The sequence below is a fragment of the Sus scrofa genome, chromosome 16 (assembly GCF_000003025.6).
Source record: "Sus scrofa isolate TJ Tabasco breed Duroc chromosome 16, Sscrofa11.1, whole genome shotgun sequence".
Lineage (NCBI taxonomy): Eukaryota > Metazoa > Chordata > Mammalia > Artiodactyla > Suidae > Sus > Sus scrofa.
This window is the reverse complement of record NC_010458.4, coordinates 50418777-50438937: the sequence shown is the minus strand read 5'-3', so window position 1 is coordinate 50438937 and position 20161 is coordinate 50418777. Positions and strand designations below refer to the sequence as shown.

General features: G+C 41.5%; 1 protein-coding gene and 1 long non-coding RNA gene across 13 annotated transcripts in view; one reads left to right on the top strand and one right to left on the bottom strand.

Moving 5' to 3' along the window:
* The window catches only part of CPEB4 (cytoplasmic polyadenylation element binding protein 4), a 68742-nt gene extending 60149 nt beyond the window's left edge, over positions 1 to 8593 (top strand). For all 5 annotated transcript variants that reach the window (XM_005657625.3, XM_005657623.3, XM_003134043.5 and 2 more), the window contains 2 exons: positions 1142 to 1323; positions 4171 to 8593. In XM_005657625.3, the coding sequence (XP_005657682.1) occupies positions 1142 to 1323; positions 4171 to 4398 (410 nt within the window). In that variant the 3' untranslated portion in view covers positions 4399 to 8593. The remainder of the gene's footprint in view (positions 1 to 1141; positions 1324 to 4170) is intronic.
* On the bottom strand, positions 597 to 17629 carry LOC102164640. 8 transcript variants are annotated; one of them, XR_001304762.2, is made up of 7 exons: positions 13489 to 17629; positions 12321 to 12466; positions 11914 to 12120; positions 9640 to 9860; positions 9062 to 9156; positions 8739 to 8895; positions 1563 to 4685 (listed from the first exon to the last, which is right to left on the bottom strand). It is a non-coding gene; the product is annotated as an uncharacterized LOC102164640 (long non-coding RNA). The 8 variants fall into 8 exon arrangements; XR_002339631.1 differs by having other exon boundaries at positions 12321 to 12386; positions 13489 to 16247; XR_002339632.1 differs by lacking the exon at positions 8739 to 8895 and having other exon boundaries at positions 597 to 4685; positions 12321 to 12386; positions 13489 to 16247.

Sequence of the window (20161 nt, the reverse complement as noted above, 5' to 3'; positions counted from 1 at the left end):
ACTTTATGTGGAGTTGTTTTGAGGATTTAATGATATCACAGATCCGCAGTTCTTGGAGCAGCGCACGTAATGCTTTTGCTCGTCACTCTCATCGTCGTCTGAGAGAGAAGGGCTTCAGGAATGAGTCATTTGTCGAGATGGTCATTGTTGCCCATGTCCCCATGTGCTCGGGAGCCATTAACTGAGCTCTGCATCAGCAGTGCATCTGTGCCTAGAACAGTCCTTACAAAAGACATTTCATCCCCAACTTGAAATAATTTGAGGGTTAATAGTATAAGTGAGATAAAGAACATAAAGTGTGGGGGTTTCCTTCGTGGTGCAGCGGAAACAAATCTGACTAGGAACCATGAGGTCGAGGGTTCGATCCCTGGCCTCGCTCAGTGGGTTAAGGATCCATAGGTCACAGATGCGACTCGGATCTGGCGTTGCTGTGGCTCTGGTGTAGGTCAGCAGCTACAGCTCCGAATAGACTCCCTAGCCTGGGAACCTCCATATGCCGCAGGCACGCCCCTATATGAGACAGAGACACACACACACACACACACACACACACACTGAGCATAAAGTGGGTAAGAATGCAGCTTCAAAACTGTAACTCTTCATGGAGAAGATACATTTATTATCTCAAGTTTCTATGTGGGAAACTGGCACATAGCTAGACTGTAAGGAAAGGTAAAATGGGTTTTGATGGAAATACACTCGAAGGACCCCCAAAGAGGCTACCTATCCGATTTGTAGTGTCCAAAAGACTATTTATATTAAGCAATACACTGTTAACTGGTAAATATGTGGCGGCGCCATGGTATAGAGCAGACAGACGAGGGCACACTCTTTTCACTTCCCATGACCTTGCACAGACTGATCGTCCTCTCTGTCCCACTTTCCTCAGGAAGTTACTACTTCCCTACTTCATAGTGTTGTGAAGATCAAGAGCGAATATCTGTGAGACACCCAGCAGAGTCCCTGGCCTTAGTTACATTAGAATAAAGATAAATGCAATAGACAGCTGGTTGTAGAAACTAGTGTCATTTTAATAATATTATAATGATGGACAGAGGAACTGCTTTTGCTGAAATCTTTGCTGAGCCAGATGAATTTTCCTGACTTCAAATGTCGTGTCTGCTCCCTCCTCCGTATGCAGTGGAGCTTGCCATGATAATGGACCGGCTGTACGGAGGTGTGTGCTATGCCGGGATTGATACCGACCCTGAGCTGAAGTACCCAAAAGGAGCTGGGCGCGTCGCTTTCTCTAATCAACAGAGTTACATAGCTGCTATCAGTGCCCGCTTCGTGCAGCTGCAGCATGGAGAGATAGATAAACGGGTAAGTCCTGGACTACATTCTGGAAAGTTCTCAGAATGACCCTCTGTGTCATCACCAAGCTTGGAATGGGTGGGGGGGGGGCGGGGGGGATTTAAATCGACAGCGGGTGGTTATGCCTATAGGACCCATTAGACAGATGCGTGCTGTAGGATACATCTAAGAGTTTCCTATGAATTTCCTCTCTCGTCGTTTTCTGAGTAGCCTGACCAGAACACTATAATTGACTTTCACCTCATCCATTCGTTTGTTCAGTTGGTCATTCAATAAGTATTTACCAAATCCTTTGTACTGTGTTATAAGTATACAAATGTGAATGCCCTTGAGAGCTCCTCGCCTTCTTTTTTAAACCTGGGGTATCGAGAATATCTCAGCGAGCCCTGTTTTCCTATGCGCTGTATAACAAATGACTGAAGAAATTCACCTCAAGGGCTGCATGTGTAAGAAATATTTCATTGTAACAGATTAAGTAAAAGAAATCATAATCTTTTCATTTGCAATCTGTCTTCCCACCTGAAATCAGGGAGTGGTTCATTACTTTAAATTCCTCTTTGTTGGCTCTGAATCAAAAGGCTGGATAAAACCTCAAAGATAACTCTTTCTTCTGTTTTCCAGGCTATTATATTTGAGACTCTGTGTTCCATTATTTGTCTTCTTTCTTTACATTTACAGATGAGTTTTTTGGTTTTTCTTTTTTTAATCTTTTTATTAAAGTAGAGTAGATTTACAGTGTTGTATGAGTTTCTGCTATGCAGCGAAGTGAGCCAGTCATACATACACACATTCTTCTCGTGTTCTCTTCCGTCCTCTTCTATCCAAGAGATTGGCTCTAGTTCCCTGTGCTGTACGGTAGGACCTCCTTGCTTATCCATTCAAAATAAAAGTTTGCAGCACTAACCCCAAACTCACTGTCTGTCAACTCCCTCTCCCTCCCCCTTGGCGACCACAAGCCTATTCTCCATGTCTGTGCTGTGAGTCTGTTTCTGTTCCGTAGACAGGTTTGTGTGCGCCACATTTCAGATTCCACACATAAGTGATGTCATGTGGTATTTGTCTTTCTCTTTCTGACTGACTTCACTTAGTGTGAGACTCTCTAGTTGCATCCATATTGCTGCCACAGATTTCTTATCTTTGTGTTTCATGCACTCAGCAAATGTTTTAGTGCCTAGGACAAGAGGTCCCTGTCCTCAGGGGACCTCTTTATGTTCTGGTGGGTAGAAATCTGTCCTGGCAGTACTACTCCAAGGGTGGCCTGTGAACCAACCGCCAGTTGATACGGTTTGTTGCTCGTTTGCAGTGAGATCCAGATTTACACCAGAATGTGAATCCACCACATTAGTAAGCATCGTATTTTAGTTCCGTTGAGATTTTTTTTCATAGAAAGACCTTCTTGATGAAGTAAGCAATATACTGATTTACATTCTGGTGTCCGCTCCTTATTTCATGGCAGACTAGCGCTTTCCTTAGGGCCAACGTAGACATCCAACACTCCAAGGCATTGTGCTCAAAAAAGTCTTTATTGGTTTGACTGTATTGTGCCTTTCTCGGTTCAGTACGTAGAAACTATCAAGTCAATAGTGGTCTTCATTTACTGCTTCTATTCCGTTTCATGTTTATTCTACTTCGGGTGGCAGCTGAAATTTTACCATTCTGGTGGTCATCATGCTCTACGGGGGTATAGTAAGGAGAAGGGTGTGGATTCTGTTGTAAGCTCGGATGAAGGGGGCAGGAGGAGCTCCTTTTTATTCACACTGAAAAATACACACATCCTGAGTGCACAGTCTCTCCTACCTCGCTGCTTCATTGCTACATGGGTTTCAGAGTCGTAAGATTCGCCCTTAGAAATTCAGACTTCATTTGTATTCCTCTGTGATCCAGTTCTTTGACCTGTGTCCCTGTCACTGTGAGTGTTCTGGAATGGCCTCAGGGCCAGGAGCTCAATCCTCTGGTTTATTCTGCTCATCCTGCCTTCCCTGTCACTTTTCTTTTGCTCACGGCTAACCTTTGTCAGGATTTCTTGTCAGAGGTGGGTGGCGCCAGTGGTAGTAATAGCCTGGTTTAAGGGAGTTTCAATTGTGAGTTGCTCCAAGACTAAAAATACCCGACCCTCTTCTCACTGGGGAATTAAGAGCCAGCTTATTTTTAATGCTTGAGAGGCTCAAATGGCAGCTTGGCCTGTCGGACGCTGGAGCAGACCTCATTTTATGAGACTCTCCAACTGAGGTAGACCATTCTTCCTGACAAAGAATAAAGCGAGGTTTTGGATTATGAGTCCTGGGGCTGTATCTTGTTTTGCTGGAGTTAGAAGTTCATGACTGTAACCCAAGATGTGTTCGCCGTGAATAGAAACCATGACTCGGGCCTTATTACAGCTCAAGAGCGTGTGATGCAAGCAGCTTCGCTCTGACTTGTACATTGAGGTGCTCTGTTGTGGCACTAGGACTCTCTTAGTTGGTCTGGTGCAGATTATAATTCTGCATCTGACAGCGACCCGGATCCACTGATTAAAGTGGCGGTTCGTGTCCATGAAAACTCTCCTGTGGGTCAAACCTCCTTCTGATGTTCCCAAACATGAACTTGGCTTCACTTTTCAATTTCTGCTGGAACCTTTCTTTCATTTGAAAAGTATTTATTTAATAAGACAAAAATGTAAAAGGATGGGTATAAAAGCCTTCCCAGGTGCTTAAAAGATGAACTGTCTGAATTTCAGTGACAGCGTTACCGGCCCTTCCTTTTGGGCACTTGGCACAGACTCCTTTAGACAGTGGCTGCAAGCGTCCACCCGCGGTCAGAGTTGCCAGGTCCGTTCACTGAGCAATGCCAACTCCTTTCTTTGCTCTTTGATTGCAGGTGGAAGTTAAGCCATATGTCTTGGATGATCAGCTGTGTGATGAATGTCAGGGGGCCCGTTGTGGGGGGAAATTCGCTCCATTTTTCTGTGCTAATGTTACCTGTCTGCAGTATTACTGTGAATATTGCTGGGCTGCTATTCATTCTCGCGCTGGCAGGGAATTCCACAAGCCCCTGGTGAAGGAAGGCGGTGACCGTCCCCGACATATCTCCTTCCGCTGGAACTAGAGGATAACTGCAGTGCTCATTTTCAGGCCTCCGAATAAGTGCACTCTTCTGTTCATTCTGCCCCCTTCCTCAACCTCTTCATGCTGGCATGTCCTTTTGTGCAGTCTGTAAGCTAACAATAGTCTAACGGAAAGAATGACCTATAATATAGGTGTTTTGTAGATTCTTGTGTCACTGAAAACAATATGTACGAACTCCTTTTTCGTATTGCCATCATGTTGCAGGGGAGTTTTCTTCTCTTGTTTTGCTGGAGACACCAAGAGGGCCCAAACTTCCTGCAACATTTTCTTAGAGGAGAGAGAGAAATATTAAAAGAGAAATGAAACAATAGAGTATTTTGGGGTTTTAATTAAATGATTATTAATATAACAGATAAGAATACTTTTATTAAAGTAACCACGTAACAATAACACTATCAATCTCTCCTGACGCGGGGTTTCCCCCAGGGAAGTGCTTTTGCCTTTCTCTTTCTTTTCTTTCATCTTTTTTGCTTCTCTCACTTCTTCCATCCCCTTTTTATTCTTTTAACAGCAGTGGAGGAAGTTAACAATTATTAACAGGAAAGAGCATGTTAAAGCAAACGTAAATGCACAAGCGAGATTGAAGCAGCATTACAACGAACTTCAAAGGTTTAGAGGCGGAACATAATTTCATTATGCCTCGAAGTTACTACCACATCAGAAAAAAAAAATGGTAAAGTAGGCAGAGCTAGGTTTATTTTCTTTTAAACAGGTTTGAAAATTTAGACTGTAAAAATTGGGTACATTTACTTCTGAGGGGAGTGCACTTACTTATTATTAAACTTATCTGGTCAGAGCCCCAGCAGACCTACCAAAGCTAGAATGAATGACAGCTGGTGGGAAAACTAGCATTTCCTCTCCTAAAGAACAAATATATAAATTTTATTTTTGATGTTATGTATAAACTCTATATCCTAATTTACTAACACTCATCGGGTGTCAGCCTTTGCTCTCCATTTTGACATTAAAAAACAAAACAAAACAGATCTAGAGATACCTCAAGGCTATGGTTTTTGATTTTGTGTTAAACTACATATGTAGCCAAAACTGGAAGACAAAACCAATATTTAAATTGGCTGCTGATTGGCTTACTCTTAGATTTAAAGTTACTTTGGGTATCCTGTAATTTAGTTGTAACATAGAAGATGAAAAAAAAAAGTTAAAAAAATGTTAAGTAGTTGCCAAGTGTTTTGCACTGTCGAACTAAGTAACTGTGTAAATCTGTGCAAAGGTACGTATGTTTATCTTACTCTTCCTATAAAATAACATTACAGTTTCAGAACTTAGCATGGGACATAGTCAGTGTTTGAAGTGCCAACTCCATCAAGTAATGCATGCTTTATTATAAATAAAATTCTAGCTTTTGAAAGGCGTTATTATGTGTTGAACAGTATGCTTCAGGAGTAAACTGAAATTAAGTCTCTTGAAGCCCTGGTCATGGAAGTAACATTTATTTTTTTACATTCTCGTACGAAATGCCCTATCCACCATGGAAAGGATTGTCACCAGTGTGCAAAACATTAAAAAACAAAACAAAAAACCTAATGGCAATCTTGCTGGTTGCGCTACCTAGCAGTACCATCTTGGATCCTTCCAAACCAAAGACTTGCCCCAGCACTACGGTGGAACCACCTGGCTGATGACCCCTACTGATCATCTTTAGGAAACTCGGTCCTTTATTTTGAACACAGGCTTTAATGGACTATTTACCTGTTAAGTTCCAAAGGTCAAAATGGAGGCATTTGCTGTCTAATAATCAGACGTAGAAAGGGAGCTGCTTTTAAAGACCCCCTGCAAATATCGAAAGCAGTCATGCGAACAGAGGGTGCTCTGGTGAAGCTGGTCAGGGACTTTTTTTTTCTTTTCTCCTGAACTACATAATTCTAATTGGAATGTTCATTGGCCTCTTTTTAATTCTTTTCAGTGCTCGTAGGTGGCTTGGGGTGTGCTATCGTGCTGTTCCCACTCAGTAAACAGGTGTGATGAGTTAACAAGAAATAACACTGTTTGAGAACTAGCTTTGAATAATAATTTTTCCCTTTGTACATGACCTGCTGAATTTCGGTACAGTGTTTTTGTAGCTAACTTATTTTGTCACGCACATAATGTATATTTGTTATGCACTACTTTTGTATATCTTGTTTTTCCAACAGTGAACATTTTTAGGCACACTTTTCACTGACGGGATATCTCTTTATGCAATACCTCAATTTTTCATATTGCAAAGAGTAGCTTTTTGTACTTTTATTACTGAGAGATCTTCATATACTTCATTTTTTAATATAAATAATTTTAATAAATTTTATTTTCTTATATTCTGCTTTTTATACATTTCAGTGCTCTGCATACATTTTAAATTATGAATGTCGTGCACTGGCAATGCTATTTTAGAGTCTGCAGAGAAGAGAAAGCATGTTGCTTAAACATCCTTCCCCAGCACCAGCTATTGGTGTACCTATAATTTAAGAAATAGTCTATGTGAAGTCACAAATTAATGAAAAAAAAATTCGCATGAAAATGACAAGATAACACTGTAGTTCCTTAAAAAAAATTAAATTCATAAGCATAGGGTAGAAATTTAAAATAACAAAATTGTCTACAGCTTCTTACTAAGTTTTTAAAATGAATTCGTAACGCAGACATTTTTGGTGAATGTTTAGCCATTTTTAATATTAATAAATTGATGTTACGTGTTTGATTCAGAGATGTCTGCTCTTTTAAATTATACATAAAGAAAAAAAAAATAGCCTGCCGTGAGACAGGTGTGTAATGTTAGTATGCATGACTAATGTAAGAAATTGTTATTCTACTAATATTTACTTGTGATTGTGTGACAAGCGTGTTTACAGATTATTTGGTTACACTTCAATTTACAGGGCATAAACAATTATTATCTATTACTCTGAACTTTATTGATTACATGTCCTTCAGATTACATGGGATTGTAGTTGGGAGTTACCATGTAACTCAAAACATAATTAACATGTAATTAGTTTACAGATTTTAGGGTCTCACTTCAATTTACCAAGCATGTAGTTCTAGCGCACTAGCATGGCACCCGCCATGTACTTACAATGTAGTTACAGAGTAATTACATGGTTATTTTTGCAATGTAAAATAAAGTGTTTCTGATTATTTTCTATGTAAAGGAACCCTCTTCCTTCCCCTTCTGGTCCCCACGCTTTGGTATAATATATATACTTCTCCATACACAGACCTCTGCAGAATGCAAAATAAAACTTGCAGTGAATGAATTGAGCATTTTATGAGAGTGCTGTTGGAAAGACTTGATAATTCACCCTTTTTGTTTTGAAGAGTTGAATCTTCTGTTAAAAGGTGATTTAAAACTTGAATGTGATGAATTGTGGCAAGTTAACTTCAAGTTATGTGCAATACTTATTTCAAACTTTTGAAAGATCTTTGCAGTGTAATTCTTTGTTTTTAATTGCAGACATTTAAAATGTCATTTTCTACTGTTAAGAGTAATCCTCTTTCTTGCTGGTGTTTCTAAAGAAAAGAATCAGAAATCAATCTTTCTACTAATGTAAATTTGAGATTATTTTTAAAAATGGAATAAAAGAGGTTTTGGTCATTTGCTTTATTTTATTATCTTATTTTAAAGCTACTGTGATTGATAGCATTGTAAGAATTGGGACAATATTGTATTCAACTGTTTTATTTTTTATATTTTTAAAATTTAAAGTATAATTAGTTTTTATAATTTTCATCAGATTTTTGTTATATTTTTTGGAAAGTGAAACTTTTAGCAAGTGGGTGTCTAGTTTTTACTAATCCCTAATGTTTTTTTTTTCCAGTGTATTGCTCATATTATCAGAAGGAAAAGTTATTTAAGTATGTCAGTTAATTGTACTACTTGGCTGAATTTCCATATAGTTTTTACTGTGTATGGGGAGGTTGTAGTATTTATTATAGCATTTTAAATAAGGGTAATTCATTTTTTATTAAAGTCATTTTCACGTTAAGTTCCTATTTTTGTATGTTCTACTCCTAAGTTATATAACACAGTTCCTTTTTTAAAAAGAGTTCATTTGTTGAAGTGCTAGTGGAAAATTAATGTTATTAAATAGTTTGCAAATGACTATTTATACCAGTATGCATATAATTTTTAAATATTTGTAATGTGAGATGTTGAATGAATAAAACTTTTAACTCAGCTTTCTTTTAATATACTTATTTTCAACATAAGTAGATGATGATGCTTCTATGGTTGGGAATAAAATATTTTTTAAATATTAGGACTCTATTTTTTGGCCAAAGCAGAACAAACCAAAATGAAAAGCCGTCCAGGCATATACATACTCATGGCAAGTGTGCATTGCTTCTGTAAACCCTTATGTGTCAGTGGCTTGTTGGTTTTGGCCTGCGTTGTCAGTTCACATGCTGCATAGCAGAGGTCTTATTTGTAGCCTTCATGATGCCTGTGAGGCCTGAGCCTGGTATGTGGGTGTTCAGTCATCTGCTGAAGGCCAAATGTCCAATGAAAAGAAGAGAACACGTGTTTATTTAATAGCCAGGGTCAGGAGTTTCTGTTGTGTTTCAGCGGATTAAGGACCAGCATAGTGTCGGTGAGGATGCAGGTTCAGTCCTTGCCCTCACTCGGTAGGTTAAGGATCCGGCCTTACCGCAAAGCTGCAGTTTGGGTCCGGTGTTGGGATGGCTGTGGTGTAAACCTGCAGCTGCGGCTCCGATTTGCCGATTCCATATGCATGGGTGAGGCCTTTAAAAAAAAAAATAGAGACCGTCAGTTTATATTTAGAGAGGTTTAGTTTTGGGTCTTTGTCGGCGAAGAGCCTTGATTTCTGGCCACTCTATGAGAGGATCTGGGTTAGCAAACCTCTCTTGAATTTTAACCTCCAGTTCCCCCTTAGATCCTAACACCACAGGATACGGCCTCTGGGATTATAATCTCTCTAGCCTGTGAACTGCAAGTATTACCTTTGGATTGTCCATAAATCTGTGGACTACTGGGTACTATGATGTTTTAGTGATCTGTATCTTAAACTGCATTTTTAAGCGTTTAAGGATTTATTATAACATAAAGTGTAACACTGAGAATATCCCATGTTGTCAAATTTAATTTCTGCTCTTTCTTACCTTGAGTATAGTATTCTGAAGGTTAAAAGAAGCAGTTCATGTCCTGAGACAAATAGACTCTGGGGGCCTTTTGCTTCTAAATTGTCTTAATAATCCCAATACGCACCTCTCCCAGCTGTCGGGGCTTCTGAGAGTATGGGCTGAACCACCACTGCACAGGATCTCCCAGGAGTACTAGGTCACAGAAGCTTTGGCTGGCAGTAGCCGAAACTTATGTTCAGAGTTCAGTGACGGGCCCCTGAGAAAGCCCTAGGGATACTGGAGATGTGGGTGACATTTGGTTGTCATCTCTGCAATATCCATGGGTACTCTGGCATGGTTTCAGCACTGTAGGAGGGAGGAGAAAAAAAAAAAACATGAGAAGCTTTAGATTATTTCAGGAAATATTTATTTTAGGGAAGTGATGTATCATAAGTGCTGTAATAACTGTATCTTGAAATAATATGTAGGTGCAGTACTTCTGGTGCCTTAAGCATGGAATGGTGAATCTAGGAAGGGTGTGAGAGGTTACATGGGCTGCTTAGCCCACCTAAACCTACCCAACAAGGAAAGCTCTCTACTCCATTCTTTTTTCTTGTCTTTTTCCTTTTTGGTTGCAGCACTCGTGGCACGTAGAAATTCCCTGGCCAGGGATGGAATCTGAGCTGCAGCTATGACCTATGCCAAAGCTGTAGCAATGCCAGATCCTTAGCCTGCTGTGCCATAGTGGGAACTCCTCTGCTCCATTCTTAACTGTCCCTGAGCTGTATTTGTATTCAAACCCAGTTAAGAAGGAAAGTAATTTTAATTTTTTTTTTTTTTTTTGTCTTTTTGTTGTTGTTGCTCTTTCTTGGGCCGCTCCCGCGGCATATGGAGGTTCCCTGGCTAGGGGTCGAATCGGAGCTGTAGCCACCGGCCTACGCCAGAGCCACAGCAACGCGGGATCCCAGCCATGTCTGCAACCTACACCACAGCTCACGGCAACGCGGGATCGTTAACCCACTGAGCAAGGGCAGGGACCGAACCCGCAACCTTATGGTTCCTAGTCGGATTCGTTAACCACTGCGCCACGACGGGAACTCCAGGAAAGTAATTTTTTAAATTTTTTTTAAGTTTGAAAAATAAAGTCTGATCAAAAATCATGAGAAGGAGTTCCCATTGTGGCTCAGCGGTAACGAACCCGGCTAGTATCCACAAGGATGCGGGTTCAGTCCCTGGCCTCGCTCAGTGGGTTAAGGATCAGGCATTGCCATGAGCTGTGGTATAGGTTGCAGATGAGGCTCAGATACCACATTGCTGTGGCTGTGGGGTAGGCTGGCAGCTACAGCTTCAATTCCACCCTTAGCCTGGGAACTTTATGCTGCACGTGTGGCCCTAATGAAAAAAAATTCATGGGGAGAGTAAATTCCTGTTTTTAAAAATTAAGGAATATTGGAGATTTCAATGAAATGAGTTAAACACATTTAAAAGGTAATTCTTTTTCTGAAATGTATAATGCTGGAATGATAAACAAAAAACTCTTAATGGTTATTTCCAAAATTATGATCTCCAGTGCACTAAAGTAATCTTTACCAAGAGAAAAGGGCAAAAAGAAAAAGAAAAAATTCCATCATTAAATTAGCTTAGAAGGTAAAGCAGTATGTTTCTTGGTAAATCAAGAGAGACAATTAGCTTATTAAGGCTTTGAGAAGTTCTACAATGAAGAAATGTATTTGCTTTGTTTCAAGTGCTTTCCCCCTAAATTTCTTTGTAGATTTTGTTTACAGGTAAGGCAGGATCCTGTGGCACAGCCTTTGGGGTACACTGTTCTGCATGTTAGCACACTGGCTGCTGTCAGCCTTAGAACCACATTTTAGTTTCTGCAACGGCTCCTTGTCGTGCCCTGCCTCAGTAATATCCAGAGCTATTGCCATTGTCTGCACTGAACTCAACTAGGCTTCTACTTACTTGCCTAGCTTCTAACCCCTGTCACATTTCCAATTCAGCTCCTTCCTTTCCTCCTCCCAGAAAAAAACAGAAGAGTTTACTCTGCAGCATGAACTATCATCTTGCAGGCTACTTTGATTACACTCCTCACTGGCTCAGATCAGCCCTTGTTTCTCAAGGTGCCACAAATACCATGTTACACAAGCAACCTGTGCTCTGAATCTGCCATTGTGTGCTATGCTTGTACACCTTCCTGATAATGTATATCATTTCCCTCCTTAAAAAATTTCCCTCGCCAACTTCCCCCAGTACACCCTCGCCACTCCATGTCCTGAGAATAGGGACCGCAGGCTTTGAACAAAACTAAGAATTCAGAAAACAAACGTTGGTGCCCGGCTATGAAGTCTGTATCTAGCAGTACCAATTCAGTCTCTCATATTAGAGAACAGTTTGTTTTGGCATGTCTGAGTCTCACCTGTGTATTCTGATTTCAGATCTTCCTCTGGTTAAATTGAGTGTCATTGTTGGCTGGCTGGAAAAAAGTATCATATTGTGATTCATTGTGGTGACCAGAGTTGGAAAAGTACAGTTTGTCTCAAGGAAGTTAAAAATGAACAGCAGTGTCAAAATCCAGTGTATACCCAGCTCTGGTGTTGCTGTGGCAAAGGCCACAGGAACGGACCTAAAAAGACAAAAAAAAAGGAAGAGGAAAAATTTAAAAATTGTTACCCAGGAAGAAACCTTGTGGTCATTTAAGTCTGTGAAACAATAAAAGAGTTTAGACAGAATCCAGGAGAGAGCTGGGCCTCCTCACATGAATGAATGGAGGCATGATTCACCTCTTATATTGGAGGAAAAAGCCAAGCAGCCCATGTGTCTAACCTTGGGGAGCAGTGGAATGGCCTCTTGACTCAGCTCTCCTGACTCTTCAGTGACCATGGTTTGGTTCTGGAAGAGGATGGAATTGCTGATCACCTGCAGCGTGTCAGGCACTTACTTTGACAGGTATCCACTCCCAACAGGAGGTACTGAACAGAATATAGAACTGTGTCCCAGAGCTGTCAGGTGACCTGGAAGCCTATACAGCTAGTAGGTGGTGAAGCCTGGGTTCCAATCCCCACCTACCACATCCCCAGTTCCCCAGTTCCCCCACAAACCTCACTGCTCCTGGAATAGCAATGGGCAAGATGGTTTTTTTTAAGTTGGGTTTGTTATTAAAAGTTTCATTCCTAAACCAAATTCAGGAGCAAGCTATCTTGTTTGAAAGTATAGAGATAGGATGATGAAGCAATTCACTAGAGAGAAGGTGGGATTTGACTGAGGTTTTGGGGGGGCATTTTTTGTTTTGTTTGTTTGCTTTAGGGCCGCACCCATGGCATATGGAGGTTCCCAGGCTAGGGATCCAATCGGAGCTACAGCTGCCAACCTACACCACAGCCACAGCAATGCAGGATCTGAGCCATGTCTTTGGCCTACACCACAGTTCACAGTAAAGCTGGATCCTTAATCTGCTGAGCACGGCCAGGGATCAAACTCACAACCTCCTGGTTACTAGTCAGATTTGTTTCCGCTGCGCTACAACAGGAACTCCTTGACTGTGGTTCTTAATTAAAGGATTTGCTCAAGGTCCTCTAGATGGGTAGCAGAGGCCACAATGGAAGCACTTAAGTCTGTGAAGCTCTGAAAGCTCTACAATTCTTGTCTGCCTCACTAGCCCCCTTAAATGTGAGTCTGTGATTCCGTGGCCAAAATGGGGTATACATTTCCAAGAGTAGGGACAAGGGAGTTAAAATGCCATTCCTATTCTCTTCAAGGATCTACAGACTTCATAGTGCATATCCTTTCTCTATGACTTCACCACCAGGAAAAAAAGAGGTATCAGTTTGGGGCAGGAAACAAAGGAAAAGCCTTTTTCCCTAGCACTGAGACCACCCCTCCCGCCCCCCCCCCACCAAAAATCTCAGAAACACAAGCAGTTCTGGGAGTGAAAATAGTAATAATTTATATAATAATGATAACAGCAACTACTAGCAAAGGACAGGGTGCTTACCGTGTGTAGGCATCATGCTTCTCTGCCTCCTCCTACAGCCCCATGACACAGATACTACGTGCACACTCACTTTAAAGGTGCTGAAGATTCAGAAAGCTTAACCAGTTTGCAAAGTCAGGGTTCAAACACAGGTGCACAGACTCCAGGTCCTGTTTCACTTTACCCCTTGTAAATTTCCAACAAAAAAGAGAAATTTCATTACAATCCCCCATCCCGACCCTCCCATTGACTAAGAAATCACCAAGAGGTTATACTGAAAGCATACATACCACTTTACAGACCCATCCAAAAATCATTTTCCTTTATTTTGTTTGGCAAGGATGTCTTTAATAAGGTGATAGCTATTCTTTGTGGTTGTTATGTTGTCCCCTAAATCATTAAGTGACTAAGAAGAGGCCCAACCAACGATAATCACATGGGTGCCAAGGAAGGATATCTAGTTAGCCAGATGGATGGATGGATGGACGGATGGACGGATAGGTATGTAGGCAGATGGATAGATAGAGATAAAATACACATGTATACATCTTTACATCAGTTTTCTTTAGATTCAAGGAAAATCCCACCAAAGAGAAAGGATTTTCCTTCTTTCAATAGAACTGAAATTGAATAACACATTCTATATAGAAATCAGGCCTCCTCACAAATCTCATCCTTTGAGACTCTGCACCATCTCTGTAACCAGAACAAAAATAGTCCTGAAATCCAAAGGGAGAGGTTTTCTTACTGGTGTGTCCTGTCGAATTTTAAAACAGCCCTGGCATATTTGCTTCTGGACTGAGATGTCAGAATCACTAAAATAGATGTCTACAGAGAATTTATGTTCTTCACAGAGAGAGAGAGAAAAGAGAAGAGGTGTTTGCCATTATTAGAGCACTAAGCTCTGGAATGCACAGCTTTGATCATTACTATGGCCTGAACAGCTGTTCCTGAACAGATATGATGCTGTGGAGCCTGGAAGAACCAACTTAGAATTCTGAAGCATAGATTTACAGTAATTCCTCCTTCTACGGGAGACATTAAGGCCGTAGCCAAGTATAGTCATCAACAATTTCCTTTTTATTTGCCACCCAAAGAATTCAAATCTAACAAAGGCCAAACACAAAATTCTAAAGTTGGAAGGGGTGCAAAAGGGGACTCAGAGGTATCTGACTTAAAATCAGGATCACTAGCCCTCCTTGAGGGGTATCAGAAGGTGGCAGGAAGGAGGGTGGATAAAGGGGGGGGGGCATGGAGGGAAGGACAGGGAGAGAAGGGCAGTGGAATCTGTCAAGTGCACTTCAGTGTCCAAAAGCCAGAGTGGCACCTCCCTCCACACACACACCCCATAACCAGAACACAACCTCCCACAGCCCTGATCATAATCTCAACTCTCTCCCAGGCAGAGGCAATTTTGCAGTGATGCAGCCGTCACCCATAATGGGGGGGAACTAGAATCCTCTTGGCTGCCCTTATACTTGTTTTATATAATAGTATTTTCTTTTTGGAATTACACATGAAGAGAGGAGCTCCACTGTCTTTGGGAGTTGGGGTCTATACATATCTGTTTCTGATAGGAGTTTTTGCCGTGTTTAGCACTGAATTAAGTACTCAGTACATTTACTTGTTGTGAGTAGCATGATGATGATGCTGTTGCTAGTATCATCTATGCACTTACCAAGCATCAACCCCTGTGCCGGACGGGGGGCAGATGGGGGCGGCAGGGCATGGCAGCAGGCAGGAACCCTCTGATGCTGTTTTCCCACCTCCTGCCTGTTCTCACCGTTCCTCCATCCAGCCTACAGGAGTTGCCACAGTGATAGCATCAGAGCTGAGACTCCAGGCCAGGGGCACACTGCCTCAGCACCCAGCTCAGCTTTCTTTCTTCCCATCTTAGGAACACGGCTTCTCCCACATGGTTGCTGGGGACCACACACTGCAGCAGAGGGTCTTGTCTGTGCTACCAACCTAAGCATGAACTCCAAGGGGTTAGTTTTCTGGGATCCTTCTCTGCAGGGAAAGAAGCAGGAAAGGGGAGTAGGAGCTGGGAATAAGGCCTTGTGTCTCCCAGCTGACAGCTCTATTATATTGCCTTTGAAGACAGACGATTTTCAGTTCCTTAGTAATTTCCCCTTTGCCCTTGTGAAGGGTGAATTTGACCCAGGCACGGTGTGGGATGGTAGAAGCTACTGGGGTTTCAAAGTCAGGCAATGTTGGGCTTCCTGACTAAAGGCAGAGATCACTGGGTTTAGGGGCATGGCTCCAGGGTGAAACACCCCCGCCCTGGGTTTCTGTTCTTTTGCCATCTCTGGTTGAGTGGGGTCATATCATCAGAAGGGGCAAAAACTGATGGAATTAAGATGGTGGAATAGAAGGACTGGAGCTCAACTTCTCTCCTAAAAACAACAAAATTCACAACTAAAGGCTGAGCAATCTTCAACCAAATGGACCAGAAACCTTAAAAAAGATATCCTACTCCAGAAGAAAAAGAGGAGGCCACATCAAGAGGTAGGAGGGGCGATTACGTGATATAAACAACCCCATACCTCCTGGGTGGGAAGCCCCACAGACTGGAAACTAACTGGTTCACAGAGACTCACCTACAGGAGTGAGAGTTCTGAGCCCCACATCTAACTCCCATGTGCGGGGATCTGGCACTGGGAGAAAGAGCTCCTGGAGCATCTGGCATTGAAGGCCAGTGGGGCTTGCATGCAGAAGCTCCACGGGACTGGGGGAAATGGAGACCCCTTTCTTAAAAGGCGCACACAGACTTTCACATGCACTGGGTCCCAGGGCAGAGTGAGGTCTCCACAGGAATCTGGGTCAAAGCTGACTGCAATTCTTAGAGGACATCCTGGGAAAACAGGGGTGAATGTGGCTTGTTGTGACGGAAGGACATTGGAAGCAAAGCTCTCGGGAATATTCATCAATGTGCCTTTCTCTGGAGGTGGCCATTTTGGGAAAATCTGGCCCCACCCAGATTTGAAGCCCCAGGGCAAACAACAATCCAGGTGGGATCACAGCCTGGCCCCTCAGTAAACAGGCTGCCTAAAGACCCGGAAGGCACATAGCCGCCTCTAATCCCATCCAGAGACTAAGCCCCACCCACCAGAGGGATAGGAATCAGCTTCACCTACCAGTGGGTGGGCCTCAGCCCCTCCCATCAGGAAGCCTACAGCAGGCCCCCCATACCGACTTCAGCCACAAGGGGGGCAGACACCAGAAGTAAGAGAGGCTACAGCTCTATTATCTATAAAAAGGTCACCACACCAAAAACCTATAAAAGTGAAAAGACAGAGAACTATAACTCAGATGAGGGAGAAAGGAAAAACCCCAGAAAATCAGCTAAGTGATGAGGGAGAAAGGAAAAACCCCAGAAAATCAGCTAAGTGATGAAGAAGTTCTCAGCCTCCATGAAAAAGACTTTAGACTGTTGATGCTGAAGATGATGCAAGACATTGGGAATAAACTGGAGGCAAAGATGGATAACTTACAGGAAACACTGAGAAAAGAGATACAAGATATAAAACTTAAGAAGAGATGCAAAATATAATAACTGAAGTAAAATATTCACTAGAAGCAGCTAACAGCAGAATACAGGCTGCAAAAGAATGAATAAGCAAGATGGTGGACAGATTAGTAGAAATTACAAACGCAGAACAGAAAAGAGAAAAAAGATTGAAAACAAATGAAGAGAGTCTCAGAGAACTCTGAGACAATGTTAAATGCACCAACATCCGTATTATAGGGGTGCCAGAAGGAGAAGAGAGAGAGAAGGGTCAGAAAAAATATTCCAAGAGATAATGGCCTAAAACTTCCCCAACGTGGGAAAAGAACCACTCATTCAAATCCAGGAAGCATAAGGAGTACCATATAAAATAAACCCAAGGAGGAATACACCGAGACACATATTAATCAAACTGACCAAATTAAAAACAAAGAGAAAAATCTTAGAGTTCCCGTCATGGTGCAGTGGTTAACAAATCCAACTAGGAACCATGAGGTTGTGGGTTCGATCCCTGGCCTTGCTCAGTGGGTTAACAATCCAGCGTTGCTGTGAGCTGTGGTGTAGGTTGCAGATGTGGTTCAGATCCTGCGTTGCTGTGGCTCTGGCATAGCCTGGCAGCTATAGCTCCGATTAGACCCCTAGCCTGGGAACCTCCATATGCTGCAGGAGCGGCCCAAGAAATGGCAAAAAGACAAAAAAAAAAAAAAAAAAGAGAGAGAGAAAATCTTGAAAGCAGCTAGGAAAAAAAAAAAACAACAAATAACATACAAGGGAACCCTGATAAAGTTACCAGCAGATTTTTCAGCAGGAAACTCTGCAGGCCAGAAGGGAGTGGCATGATATACTTAACATGACGAAAAGAAAAAAAACCTCAAACCAAGATTACTTTACCCAGCAAGGCTTTCATTCAGATTTGAAGGAAAAATCAAAACCTTCACAGATAAGCAAAAGCTGAGAGAATTCAGCAACACTAAACCAGCCTTACAACAAATACTAAAGGAACTTCTCTAGGCAGAAAAGAAAAGACAGCAACAGGAAACAAAAATATCACAAATGACAAGGCTCACCAGTAAAGGTATATATACAGTAAAGATATGAAATCATCCATGCACAATTATACCACCAAAATCAGAAATCATGAGATGAGGTAAGTACAAATGCAGGACACTGGAGATGAACTTGCAATTAGGAGAACAACAACTTAAAACAATTTAATATACATATAGACTCTTATATCAAAACTTCAGAATAACTGCAAACCAAAAATCTACAATTGATACACCAACAAAGAAAAATCAACTCAAATACAACACTAAAGATAGTGATCAAACCAGAAGAGAACAAGAAAAGAAGGGAAGAAAAAAGAGCAATGAAAAATCCAAAGCAATTAATAAAATGGCAATAAGAACATACATATCAATAATTACCTTAAATGTTAATGGACTAAACGCCCCAACCAAAAGACATACACTGGCTGAATGGATACAAAAACAAGACCCATATATATGTTGTCTTCAAGAGACCTACTTCACTTCTAGGGACACATACAAATGGAAAGTGAGAGGATGGAAGAAAATATTTCATGCAAATGGGGATCAAAAGAATGCTGGAGTAGCAATACTCATTAAAGACAAAATAGACTTTAAAATGAATATTTTAAGGCACAAAGAAGGTCATTACATAATGATTAAAGGATCAATCCAAGAAGAAGATATAACAATGTTAAATATCTACACAGCCAACATAGGTTCACCACAATATATAAGGGAACTGCAGACAACCTTGAAAGGACAAATCGACAATAACACAATAATAGTGGGGGACTTTAACACCCCACTTACAGCAATGGACAGATCATCCAGACAGAAAATAAGAAAACACAGGCCCTGAATGATATATTAAACCAGATGGACTTAATAGATACTTAATAGGACATTCCGTCCAAAAGCAACAGAATACATATTCTTCTCAAGTGTACATGGAACACTCTCCAAGATTGATCACATCCTGGGCTACAAATCCAACCTCGGTAACTTTAAGAAAATTGAAATCATATCAAGCATCTTTTCTGACCACAACGCTGTATGACTGGAAATCAACAACAAGAAAAAAAACTGTAAAAAACACAAAACACATGGAGACTAAATAACATGCTACTAAACAACCAATGGATCACTGAAGAAATCAAAAAATACCTAGAAACAAATGACAACAAAGATAACGACACTCCAAAACCTATGGGATGCAGCAAAAGCTGTTCTAAGAGGAAAGTTTAGAGCAATACAAGCCCACCACAGGAAACAAGAAAAAGCTCAAATAAACAAGCTAACTTTACATCTAAAGCAGCTTGAGAGAGAACAGACAAGACCTAAAGTTAGTAGAAGGAAGGAAAGCATAAAGATTAGAGCAGAAATCAATGAAATAGAAGCAAAGAAAACCATAGAAAGGATCAATGAAACAAAAAGCTTGTTCTTTGAAAAGATCAACAAAATTGATAAACCCTTAGCCAGACTTATCAAGAAAAAAAGAGAGAGGACTCAAATCAATAAAATTAGAAATGAGGAGTTCCTGTCATGGTTCCTAGTTGGTTAACAAATCCAACTAGGAACCATGAGGTTGCAGGTTCAATCCCTGGCCTTGCTCAGTGGGTTAAGGATCTGTGGTGTGGGTCACAGACGCAGCTCGGATCCCACATTGCTGTGGCTCTGATGTAAACTGGTGGCTACAGCTCCGATTAGACCGCTAGCCTGGGAACCTCCATATGCTGTGGGAGCGGCCCTAGAAAAGGCAAAAAGACAAAAAAAATAAAATAAAATTAGAGGAGTTCCCGTCGTGGCGCAGTGGTTAACGAATCCGACTAGGAACCATGAGGTTGCGGGTTCGGTCCCTGCCCTTGCTCAGTGGGTTAACGATCCGGCGTTGCCGTGAGCTGTGGTGTAGGTTGCAGACGCGGCTCGGATCCCGCGTTGCTGTGGCTCTGGCGTAGGCCAGTGGCTACAGCTCCGATTCAACCCCTAGCCTGGGAACCTCTATATGCCACGGGAGCGGCCCAAGAAATAGCAACAACGACAACAACAACAACAACAAAAAAACAAAAAAAAATAAAAATTAAAAAAAATAAAATTAGAAATGAAAAAGGAGAAGTAACAATGGACATCACAGAAGTACAAAGGATCATAAGAGACT